This window comes from Suricata suricatta, chromosome 10 (assembly GCF_006229205.1).
Source record: "Suricata suricatta isolate VVHF042 chromosome 10, meerkat_22Aug2017_6uvM2_HiC, whole genome shotgun sequence".
Classification (NCBI taxonomy): Eukaryota; Metazoa; Chordata; class Mammalia; order Carnivora; family Herpestidae; genus Suricata; species Suricata suricatta.
In genome coordinates, this window is record NC_043709.1 from 125,560,036 (window position 1) to 125,572,828 (window position 12,793).

General features: G+C 43.2%; 1 protein-coding gene across 2 annotated transcripts in view; it reads right to left on the reverse strand.

Moving 5' to 3' along the window:
* The window catches only part of PRPF18 (pre-mRNA processing factor 18), a 56,968-nt gene that overhangs the window by 24,059 nt on the left and 20,116 nt on the right, over positions 1–12,793 (reverse strand). For both annotated transcript variants that reach the window (XM_029954153.1, XM_029954154.1), the window contains 5 exons: positions 9,093–9,206; positions 4,643–4,789; positions 2,774–2,842; positions 1,013–1,153; positions 813–884 (listed from right to left, as the gene is read on the reverse strand). In XM_029954153.1, coding sequence (XP_029810013.1) covers positions 813–884; positions 1,013–1,153; positions 2,774–2,842; positions 4,643–4,789; positions 9,093–9,206 — 543 coding nt within the window. The remainder of the gene's footprint in view (positions 1–812; positions 885–1,012; positions 1,154–2,773; positions 2,843–4,642; positions 4,790–9,092; positions 9,207–12,793) is intronic.

The following is a 12,793-nucleotide window of genomic DNA, read 5'->3' on the forward strand; positions in this document are numbered from 1 at the left end:
GGGGGGCCACAACAGCTCTGGAACAGCGGCTGGAACCGTCCCGCTGCAGTTCCCTACTCCACACCCGGGAGGCGCCACTGCGAGGAGCTTCCGCTTCTGACTCTGCGAACAGCCCAGATGCAGGGGCACTCGGCCGATCCCCACTGCTGGTGGAGGGGGCCGCTCTCTCTGTGTCCCCTCCACCAGCTGACAGCCTTTCTGCTTGCCTCTGGGCCCCAAGAGCTCTTTCCCCCATCACCACCGCCTAGAGCCCGTTCAGGAGGAGACACAGGGACAAGGGGTGGTCTTCCCTCACAAGGAGTCTGCTATTGTTGTTCTGGAATGGGAGAGATGAACTCTGCAGGCCTTACTTGGAGCATTTTCTCAGAGAAGTATAAAGGGTGGTTAAATTCCATTGTATCATTAATACAATAGTTCAGCTATATTACGGATTAAGTAGGCTTTTATAGCTGGCCTGGGAACCTAATCTACATAACATTGTTTCTGTGGGAAAATTTGTTCCAAGCTGTAATCTTGAACAGTCTTTGAAATCCAATCCCATTCATGAAATGATCATTGCCTACATCCAGTTCATGCTCCGAAAAATCTTTACACCTACCTCAAAAATGACTAAAAAACCAGTGTGGTCAGAAAGTTTATTATCAACGTCTAACAATAAAGCTGAGAATACATTAAAAAATAAAAGGTTTTCTCACTACTAATTCATTTCACATTTACTCTTAAAGCTCCTGTGTCAAATTCTCCCACACTAAATGAACAGAATCCGCAGACAAGCTCATACCAGGATTCTGATGCACAGCCTGGTAACATACCTTTACATATTCTCTCTGCAACATGAACTTAATAATATCTGTTATGGATTCTTTAATATCAGCAGGAAGATTCTGGAAAAGAAAAAACAGTATAACTATTTTTGGAAGCTACTGTATATAGTTCAAGATTGCATTTACCCTAACTTTGCATAGTTTTTTAAAAATATCAGTTAATTAAAATACTTTTCAAGGAGGCTTACCCTTTTCCGCAACTTTCTGAAAAGCGGTCTGAGATAGGACTCAGTCTGTTTCTGAGTAGCACTGTTCAGTTTACCCTGCACACTGCGCTTCACGTAATCTTCTCGGGCATTCAGTTCTTTAGCCCAAACACCAAGCAGAAACTGTCGAAAGAAGGGTAAATTTAGACTACAATGCCACCCAGTGGTTGAAAAGGTTTAAACGCTCTCAAACACTAAACATATCATCATCTTTAGAGTGCATTTCTTCACTACTTAAAATATCACCAATTAATGTTTAATTAGTACATTATTTATTTTGTCATGTATGTTTTGCAGTGCCTCTGGCAAGGCATAAACTTCCCTGTTCTGTGTGTGTGTGTGTGTGTATACATACATATACACGTATCTATATACATATATATATTCATTCTTAGCTCAATGATAATCGATTTCCCACTACAAAGAACTATCAAATCTCACAGGTAACTATTCGACAGAAATAAGCTTTTACAACAGCATTATGTCTTAAAAAAAATAGTATGTACCTTCATTTAAACATACTTTATTGCTAAAGCATGCTAAACATCTGAGCTTTCACATCCTAATCACTGACCACAATTCACCACCACAAATAAAATGATGCTGAAAAAGTTTAAAATACTGCAAGCATCGTCAAAATGGGACACAGAGACACAAAATAAACAAATGCAGCTAGAAAATAAGAACGCCAATGCACAGCTGTCGCAAACCCATCAATCTGTAAAACAAAAAAACCGCAGTATCTGCAAAGCACATAAAGCCGCGCACTACAATACAGGGTATGCCTCTAGATGGACGTTCTACTTCTGCAGCAGAGAGCAGAGTCAAATATCCCCACTGAATCAACTGACTAAAGGAGAAGGAAGGAAAAGGAAAATAAACTATGACTCAGCCCCTTCCCCTCCCCCAGCCCTGAAAAGCTACCCTAATTAATGCCCGTTGGGTCGAAAAGCAAACAGCACCCTTTCTAGAGGTAGATAAACCGGGAAGGTGGAGGAAGACATACGACCCTAGTGGCACTGCCTATGCTCATCGTCTGTACAGAGAGGCGGTCACTGCAGGAGGAAATGCCAGCTCACACCAGCTCCCAAGCCCCACCTAATTCCGCGCCATCTCCTCAACAGACTGCGAATCCTGATGACTAATACGTTGTATTTAAACTGTAAACACAAGCAAAAGCACATCTTGCATCTAGATCTCCTGGCAAGAACACAAAGTTTGTGAATAAACGCTAACATGAAACTGGCATTTGCACACACTCTACCTAAACCAGGAAAGCGAGAAATGCCGAGGACAGAGACGGAAGGAGCTACTCACAGCGCGAGAACACAGCTATCTGCAGAAAGGTGGCTGATGTGTTTGCTTTTTCCCACTGCCAAGGTCTTCCCACCTCTTTCCTCTCCTTACTGCCACCACCACTCATAAAAAGCTTCTGGAACACGCCCCTCATTGCACTCCCTCCTGGAGGGTTTTTTTTTTTTAATTCTGAACTCCCCAAACTTCTTGTTCATCCCACTGCTGATTCTTTTCTGTGTGTTTACGTTCATAAGTCAGTTTTAAAGTGCCCAGTGAAATACACGGTCCACCCCTCAGGCTAACCGTTAGGCTTGTAAACCACGTACATACAAAACACGTTTAACGAGGCATTCCCCTTCTATCCTTAACCCTTAAATACAGGCCAAAAACTAAAGACCAGCCCTTCACCAGGCCACCCGCCCTCCCCCGCAGCCCGAGAGCGCGCACCTTGAGGAACTTGGTAATGATGTCCATGTCTTTAGGATCGTCGCCTTTGCCTAAAGACTCTCCCAGTGCCTGCGGAGAACAGAATGCTTCCGTTCATTAGCAAAGAGCGACAGAATAGCATCTGTTATCAACAGGAGTTGAACAAGGATCTTTATTACATACACTAACTGCTATTTTTAACAAATATTAAGGAATTTCTAGATAATAAACAAAACTAAGGGGTGCCTGGGTGGCTCAGTAAGTTAAGCATCCAACTCTTGATTTTGGCTCAGGTCATGATCTCATGACTTGTGACATCGAGCTCCACGTCAGGCTCTGTGCTGCTTGGGATTCTCTCTCCCCTTCTCCCACACGCACACGCTCTTTCAAAATAAATAAATAAACGTAAGAAAAGAAAATACAGCTTGCCATTTAAATTTAGAGAGTAGGCTATCTTTTATGAATCAAAGGACAAAAATGGGGGCTTAGAGGACTGCCTACTAATGGATAGATTTCTTTTGAGGGAAACAATGTTCTAGACTTAGACTGTGATGATGGATTGCACCAAACTGGGAATATACTAAAAACCAGTCAACCATACATTTTAGATGGATAAGTTGTATAGTCAGTGACTGTCTCAATACAGCTATTTAAGAAGAAAACAAGCCAAGAGCTGGCTGTTCACACTAATTTTTTCTGTCAAATTTAGGGTGCATCGGTCAGTCAGCAAGGGGGACAAAGACAGGACACAACTACCAGCACTATGATCTTACTCAGGCAGAAGGTAGTCAAAAATGAAAGGAAACAGAAAATTATCAGTCTGTGTATTATTAAGTAGTTAATGCTTTAAACTTAGCCCTAATTTTAGTTTAAGCTAGATATTTAGATACACATCTAGATACAACACTGCTCTTTAATTAAGATTACACATATCACGCCACATTCATCACAGTGGCAAAAATTAGAGAGCCAGAGACTGCCAAGTGCTGACAGGGACGTGGGAACAAAAGGCACTCACACACTGCTGACGGGCGGTGGCAGCAGACTGCTACCGGCATTCTAGAGAGCAGCCTGACGGTACTGGACAAGTGAAACATCTAGAAATCCAGCAACCCTGCCTCTGAGTCCACAGGGGTTGACTCTAGGCTGCCCCTCCCAAAGCTGTCTGTGGTCCGAGGGAGCCAGGGTTGTCCAGCCCTCACTGTGAGGGAGCACGAAGTAAAAGGCAGTGAGTGCCACCGAGTATGAAATGCTATGCAGCAGTTAAAAATCAAAGGTTTAGGGGCACCTGGGTGGCTCAGTCGGTTAACTGGCTGACTTCGGCTCAGGTCATGATCTTGTGGTTCGTGAGTTTGACCCCCACGTCGGGCTCTGTGCCAAAAGCTCCGAGCCTGGAGCTTGCTTCAGATTCTATGTCTCCTTCTCTCTCTGCCCTTCCCCTGCTCACACTCTGTCTCTCTCTCTCAAAAATAAACATTAAAAAAAATTTTTTTAATGTTTTTTAAATCAACAGTTTAGACATACATACAGCATCAAGGATGGATCCTAAAAACAGTTCTAAGTGGGAAAAAAAATGAGTTTCACAGTACAGTATCATTTACGTATGCTAAAAACACATGCATACAAAACTACAGGTTATAAAAGACCACCAACGAATACAAGGACGCACATCCAACACAGCCAGATGATTGCTTTTGAAGGCAGGAAGTAGGGTGCTGTGAGTAAGAATGAGGAAAAAGGGAGTGAATACGTAAAAGCATGAAATTTAAAAGGGCCTTTGTAATAACCTAAGATCCAAGGGCCGGGCTCCGATGTGAGCAATCCGCCCTCAGCGGCTGCCCCAAGGAATGAAAGGTGCACCCGGAAGTGAGGACGGGGTGCAGAGGTTACCTCTAACTCCTCAATTGTGGTGTTTTCTTCATGAACTTTCAGGTCGTTCTGTGTGTCTTCCTCCCCAGGTTCCTGGCCACCAACAAGCTCGTTGAGGTACTGCTGGTCTATCTTATCCAAAGCTGCTTTCAGATCATTTCTCAATCCCTGGGGACGGTGAAAAATCACACCTCCTATAAAATTTCACTGATGTTTCACTTTTGATTTTTCACTAAGAATAAGTCCAACTGATTTTCTTCCTCAACAAGAAGTTAAACAGGGCTCAGAAAACTAGAGACTCAAGTACGATTTCAGTTTATTACACAGCTATCATGTCCGAAGTTGATAATCATGAACATATTTAAACTGAAAGGATGTATACACAACAGTTCCTCTGGTCAGAAAAATAAAGTATACATGTGACAAACGCAAACGAGAATACTCATGAATGCTTTGAGTCTCTAACGCGGTCTAGCGAGAGAGACCCGGTCTCCACTGGAGTCTCCGACCCGTTTTCCCAGTGGACTTCAAACGTCGAACGAAAACCACAACTATTCTGAATTCCTGTAACACTCAGCAACGTCAGTAGCATATAACCAGCGTCTCATCTATAGCCTGGGCTTCTACGAGGTTTCTAATAAACCAGCCAGGTCCACATTCTATCCACATCCAATCTGTGACCATTTGATAAAAACAGAAGCTTTAAAGCAGGAACCATACCTTACAGCACATACAAAAATTAACTCAAAAAAAGGGGCGCCTGGGGGGCTCAGTTGGTTAAGCATCCTACTTCAGCTCAGGTCATGACCTCATGGTTTGTGAGTTCAAGCCCTGCATCGGGCTCTGTGCTGACAGCTCAGAGTCTGGAGGCTGCTTCGGTTTCTATGTCATCCTCTCTCTGTCCCTCCCTCACTCATGAGGCTCCGAAGCTTCTGACTTCGGCTCAGGTCATGATCTCACATTCATGGGTTTGAGCCCTGCATCGGGCTCTGTGCTGACAGCTCGGAGCCTAGAGCCTGCTTCCCATTCTGTGTGTCTCTCTCTCTGCCCCTCCCTGCTCATGCTCTGTCTCTGTCTCAATAATAAATAAAACATTAAAAAAAATTTTTTAATGTACAAGTAAACTCTTTAGCATCTGGGAGAAGCTTGAGCAAGATTAAAATACAACAGGTTGGGTACCTCGTCCATGGCTCAGTGGGTTAAGACGGTTAAGTGTCCCACTTTTGTTTTCAGCTCAGGTCATGGTATTATGGTTTGTGAGTTCACGTCCCACTGTCATTGCAGAGCATGCTTGAGATTCTCTCTCTCTCTCTCTCTCTCTCTCTCTCTCTCTCTCTGCCCCTCCCCTGCCCTGCTCATGCTCACTCACTCTCTCAAAATTAACTTTAAAAAAAATTTTATATAGCAGGTTGTAAACAATTAATACTAATAACTAGAAAAATTTTCCAGTAATTAGATATGACTAGTAGAAAAAGTAAATAACATAACAATTTAGTAATTCACAATATTTTAATACTATCTTCAAACAAGGAAAGAGACTCCGGATATAGAAGAGAAATAAATACTACTGAAATGAAGCATCACAAAAATCATTCTTTCCAAGACTATAAGGTTTTGTTTATTTCAGAGGGAGAACGCGTGCATGCACGCAAGAATGGGGGAGAGGGGCAGGGGGCAGGAGAGAGAGAGAGAGAGAGAGAATGAATATGAATCCCAAGCAAACTCCACACTCAGCATGGAGCCTAATGTGGGGCTTGATCCCATAACCCTGGGATCATGACCTGAGCCAAAATCAAGAGTTGGATGCTCAACTGACTAAGCAACCCAGGCACCCTAAGTTAAGGTTTTAAAAAGGATTGAAGTTTTTTATTTAAAAAGAAAAAAAATTTTTTTTTAACATTTATTGATTTTTGAGAGACAGTGTGATCAGGGGAGGGACAGAGAGAGAGGGAGACACAGAATCTGAAGCAGGCTCCAGGCTCCAGGCTCTGAGCTGTCAGCACAGAGCCTGATGCAGGGCTCGAACCACGAACTGTGAGATCATGACCTGAGCCGAAGTCGAATGCCTAACCGACTGAGCCACCCAGGTGCCCCAAAATGGACTGAAAAAATTTTAAAAACGATTGTTGTGAACATTTAATACAACTGAAGAAAAATGTTTAAATTCACTTATGCTTGAAAAGAAAAAAGTTAAACAGTCTAGGTAACACACGGAGGCCACATGTGGGTACACACAGAAAAGCAGTGAGAGCAGGCACCCGCGTGGGCGTGTGTGAGCCGCCGTTCCCGGGCGGCGGCAGCGATCACAGCAGCCAGAAGGGAGAGACAAGTCTAGGGTCCCCTGAAGCTGAGCGGTAAAAACAGTGGGACCTGTACACACAGCACGGCGCTACTCCGCCTTAGAAAGGAAGGACAGGTGCACACGTCCTCCCACACGGAGGGACCTTGAAGCTACCGGGGAGTTGGAAGGTCAGTCCAGGGCATCCCTCACATGACCCCAGCCACAGCCCTCACCTGACGGCAGCCACATGCAAGCGCACCACATAAAACTGCCCGAATTACCCCCACACTACAGAACTGTAAGAGATCCTTAATCATCTTGCTAAGTTTCAGGATGGCTTGTGAGTCACAGAAGACCGAAAAAGATCTTACAGTAATGAACTGTTTGCAGCTACTAAGTTTTGGAGTGACCCGTTACATAGCCGGACGTCACCCCAGCTGTCTCGGTAATTGACAGAGCAAACAGGTTAATTAGGCCACAGAAGATCTGAACAACACTACCATTGGGTGCCTGGCATTTCCCCAACGTAGAAAATCCATTCTTTTCAGAAGCCCGTGGAATATTCGCCAAGACAAACCATATGCTGATCAGAGCCCTATATGTAAAAGGTAAAGCTATTAGCCTTTTAGACAAAATACAATAGAGTATCTCTTCAAAATCGTGGGATAGGCAAATATTTCTTAAGCAAAACACCAAAAGCAGCAACCATAAAAGAAAAACGGAGTGGATTCCATTAAAATTTAAAACTTCTGTCCATCAAATGACACCATTAAAAGAATAGGTAAGCCCAAGAACAGTAGAAAATAGTCATAAAACACGTGTGTACCGGACAAAGGACTTGTATTCAGGAATATATAAAGAACTCCTACAATTCAAATATTAAGGCAAACAATCTAATTAAAACATGAACAAAAGATTTTTACACATACTGCACAGAAATAAATGGGCCGTAAGTCTATGAAAAGATGCTCATTCCCTTTAGTTATCAGGGAGCTATAAACAGAACCACACTGAAATACTGACCCACCACTACACCTATGAGAGAAGGGTCACAATTTCAAAGACTGGCAATAATAAAGGCTGAGGACATTTGGAAATATTTGCTATTTTTTAAAAACATAAATTACATTTACTCTTACAAGTCAGGACTTCTACTTGTAGGTATTTACCAAGAGATGTCACATTTACCCAAAAGAAGTAACACTGGTCCAAACACAGGTGCAGGCACCTGGGTAGCTCAGTCGGGTAAGTGCCCAACTTTTTGATTTAGGCTCAGGTCATGATCCCCATCTATGCCCCTCCCTGACTTGTGGGGCGGGGGGGGGGGGGGCGCTCTGCTAGAGCTCAAGACGGCTAGTGTAAGAATGTCACAGCAGTTTTATTCTTAATAGCCTGAAGGTGGAAACAAATGGTGGCATATTCAGACAACTGAACACCATCAGCAATAACAAACTACTGATTTCTGCAGTAACAACGATGAATCTAAACATTATGCTCAACATAAGAAGCCAGACATGCTCTCATTACTCCGTCTACATGAAATACTCAACAAGCAAAATCAATCTACAGGACTGGCTAAGAAGGGGCACTAGGCAACTTTCTCGTGTGATGAAAACACTGTGTATCTTCCTAAGAGTAGTGGTTACATGTTTATATGAATTTGCCAAAATGCACTGAACTGTATGCTTAAGACAGGTGCTATTAATTACATTAAGATGGGTGCTTTTAGGGGGGTCCTCAGTGGCTCAGTCGCTTAAACAGCCAACTTCAGCTGAGGTCATGGTCTCATGGTTCGTGGGTTCAAGCCCCGCATCAAGCTTTGTGCTGAAAGCTCAGAGCCTGGAGCCTGCTTCTGATTCTGTCTCCCTTTCTCTCTCTGCCCAACCCCCCTCCCCTCTCTCTCTCTCTCTCTCTCTCTCTCTCTCTCTCTCTCTCTCTCTCTCTCTCTCTCTCTCTCTCTCTCTCTCTCTCTCTCAAAAATAAACATTAAAAATTTTTTAAAAATTAAAAAAAGATAGGTGCTTTTAATTAGACAGATGCTTTTTTAAAAATTAAATATTACTTCAGCAGCAGTCATCTGGCAACTTTATTTTTCCATTTTTGCCGATAATAATACAATTGCTCAAACTCCGTACTATTCTAGTTTATGTGGTACAGTGACATTCTTTGAGTTTTGTTCTGACTTCTTACCTTGTTAACTTCTGGTGTGAGGATCTCTATTTTTCTTAAACGCTGAAATGCATCATAATCAGTTTCTCCAAATAGTCTGATTGGTTCTCCTCTTTCTCTCAATCTCCTGATAACCTATAAAAAAATTAACAATAGTCATAGTAGTTCCTATGTTTTTAGTAATAGTAATTCCTCCTTTAGGGTACCAAATATGTATTTCAAAATTTAAAGAGAAAAAGCCAGTTGTGCTTAGTTTTCCTTTCATTTTCCATCAACACATCTAGTAAGTTATTGTCACATCTGAAAATCCCTGACGTGTCTACGTCCTTTGGCTGTTTCAGCAAAGCCTCCATCTGTGTAACAGAATACATGAGAAAAGTATGAAGGTGGAAGGGAGCGATAGCTGGTAGATACAGAAGGAAAATGAAGTCTAGAGCAGCCGAGAACTCACTGACCACAGCCTGGAGTCGGCACAGTAACGCTACATTAAAAATCAAAAACTTACCCTCAGAAGAAATGGGAGTTCGGATCAGGGCGGGGCACCTGTAAGGCTTCCGAGGGGCTGAAAATACGGTTTCTTGCTATGGGTGATGGTTACCTGGGTTTTGTTTTGTAATCACCCATTATACTGCACGTGCATGTTTTGTACACTCTTTGTATACATATTCCATTTCATAAGAAGAAAACAAATTTTAATTGTGAAAAATAAAGGTTGAGCCAAAATTTTCCCCAAGTAACAAGAAAGAATTTTAATCTGGAAACAAATAGTGGCACAGAAGCCACTGGTAGGGCTCCCACTGAATTAACCAAAGCTTGGTATTAAAAAGACGCTTAAAGGGCACCTGGGTGCTTCAGTCAGTTACATGGCCAACTTCGGCTCAGGGCATGATCTCATGGTTCGTAGGTTCGAGCCCTGCGTTGGTTCTGTGCTGACAGCTTGGAGCCTGGAACCTGCTTCAGATTCTATGTCTCCTTCTCTCTCAGCCCTTCCCCCACTCATGCTCTGTTTCTATCTCAATAAGAAATAAATTTTAAAAAAGATGCTTAAGAGGCCATCCAGCACCACCTCCAATCAATGCAGATGTGACCTCAAAATCAAAAACACCTCTGCCAGGCCCCCAACTGACAACTGCCACTGATCACACCTCTGCATGAAACAGTCCTCCCATTTTTGAACACATATGTTCACATGTTTTATGTCTCAAGATAAAAACCTCCCTCCCTCAAAATTCTACCAATTTACCTTAGTTCCACTTTATAAAACCGTAAGAATACTACATTCTTTCTCAAAATTATAGCTATGGTAAATGGATTTTTTTTTAATATCCCTAATATTCTTCTCTTGGTGCTAGGTGTTCCAAATTCCTTTCATCTAATTTTCACATGACAGCTTTTAGAGTCAGATCATGTTTTCCTCTGTAAGTTTCCTTTTGTTCAAAGTTCATTTTTGTTTTGCAGCCCTCTGTAGAGTTTGAATTCTTCAGGTCATATGACTTTGAGATTTTTGTTGTTTTTGGCTTTTTAAGAAAAAGAACAGTTGATACTGACCAGAGTCAAAAAAGCACTGTGGCAAAGAGCACACACTGGTACCCTGCCTACGGAGCCCGGCGGTCATGGGCGCCCAAAGTCACGGGAACGTTCAGTCTTTACTCAACACACTGCAGAAATCGTGCTTCTCACAAATGTCCCGCGAGAACTGACCATACGTTAGTATGCACGTAATGACATCTGCAGAAGAATGTTCATCTCAGTATGATCTGTAATGGACATGCTAAAGCAATTGAAAGGACCATTACTGATTGGTTTTTAAAAGAATAAATAACTGGTTTCAAAAATATGGGAAATTATATAGTCATAAAAAAATAGATTTCTGCTAAGACATACTCAGAGAAAGTTATAAAACAGTATAGATAATTTAGGGGTGCCGGGGTGGATCAGTTGGTTAAGCGCCTGACTCTTGATTTCAGTTCAGGTCATGACCTCGTGGTTCGTGAGACTGAGCCCCATTTCGGGCCCTGTGCTAATGGCGAGAGCCTAGCTGGGGTTCTCTGTCTCCCTCTCTCTCTCTGCCTCTCTCCTGCCTGCACTCTCTTCTCCCTCTTTCAAAATAAACATCTAAAGAAATTTTTTAAAAAAGTAAAATAATTTGGACAAATTATTTAAACATAATTACTTAGAATGTACAGACTTATTAAGAACAATGTGTTTAGTTTCTAAAGCTTAGAAAAATATATTGTTTAAGAAGTTTAAGAGTGGTGGAGCCAAGATGGCGGAGAGGAAGGGAGCTCTGTAAACGCCCTCCGCACCGTTTTTCGAACTGAGAAGGATATTCCTTTCATCTGAGAGAGCGGAAGGAGAAAATACGAACTCCAGAAGGAATAGAACCTCAAGGATACCTGAGTGAGTGGGGGCGAACGAGGGGAGATCCGAGGACGGGCCAGCCCGGACGGGCAGGGGAGGTAAGATCCCCAGCCCAACGTGGTGCCCGGGAGACAAAGGGAAGCGACAGAGTCGGAACGCGCTCATAGAACTGTCTCTGGGGAAGAGGTATAGAACGCTTAACTGCCCTTGGAGACAGAAACCCACTCCATAGATAACTGCTGGGCAGCGGGGGCAAGAGAAGGAACAGCCTCCAGCCCTAAGCCATCTCGGCGGGGAATCAGAGGCGCCTGTGGCTGTGAGAAGCGGCTGCGCTGGGGAGGCGCGCTCCCCGGCAGGAAGTGGCGGAGCGGCGACTGCGCCAGGCGCGAGCAATTCGAACTTGGTCTTGGGAACGGGACCACGGGCCGCATTTCCACAGCGCACCCCACCCCCTGCACGGACTGCGCGAATTCCGGGTCCCCACAGGGAAGAAATAAGGCGCGCACCAACAGGACCCTCAACAAAGAGTCGGTGGCAGGTGGAGGCCCGGGCGCGCCCACTTAGACTGTAGGAGCTCCCAGCTCATTTCCAGCAGCACACAGCGTCTTGAGCAAAGGTATCGGAAACTAAGAGAGACTCGGTTTTTTGCTTTTTGTTTTTTTCCTTTCCCCCATTGCAATTGCGATCCTGCCTGGGGGTGGGGACTTTGCAATTGAGTCTGTGAAGGTGCGTACTTCACCTCCTGCTGCTCATTTCACCTCAGGCAGGGGCCGAGCCTCTAAGAACAGACTCCAAGACCTACCACATCAAACCAAGCCTATCCACCAGGGGGAGCTGCTGCTTGCTTTTTTTTGTCCCCCCCTTCCGTTTTAATGTTTGTTTGTTTGTTTTGTTTTGCTTTGTTTTGGTTGTTTTTTTAATATATAACAAAAATTTTTCTTTCTTCACTAGTTTTGTACTTATTTCTTTGTTATTATTACCCTTTTTTTTTTCCTTTTTCTTTACTTAATTCCTTTAAATTTTACTCTTTATATTCCTTTCTCCTTTCTCCCTTACTTTTTCACCTTCTCACAACCCAGATATATTCTCCTATTATCTCATCCTTACTTCTCCCCTAAACTGGTCATACACTTTTAAGCGGTCTACTGTCCTTTGTTGTCTCCGATCCTCTTTTATATATATTTTTTTGTCTTTTCTTCTTTCTCTTTTCTTTTTATTTTCTCTTCTTCTCTTCCTTTCGTCTCTTTCCCTCCCATTTTCTTTCTTTGCATTCCCCCCGTAATGTGTTTCTTTGTTTGATTTGTCTGTGTGTATGTGAGCTTCTGTTCCCTCGGTGTTTGCAGTCTGTTTTCCTTCATAGG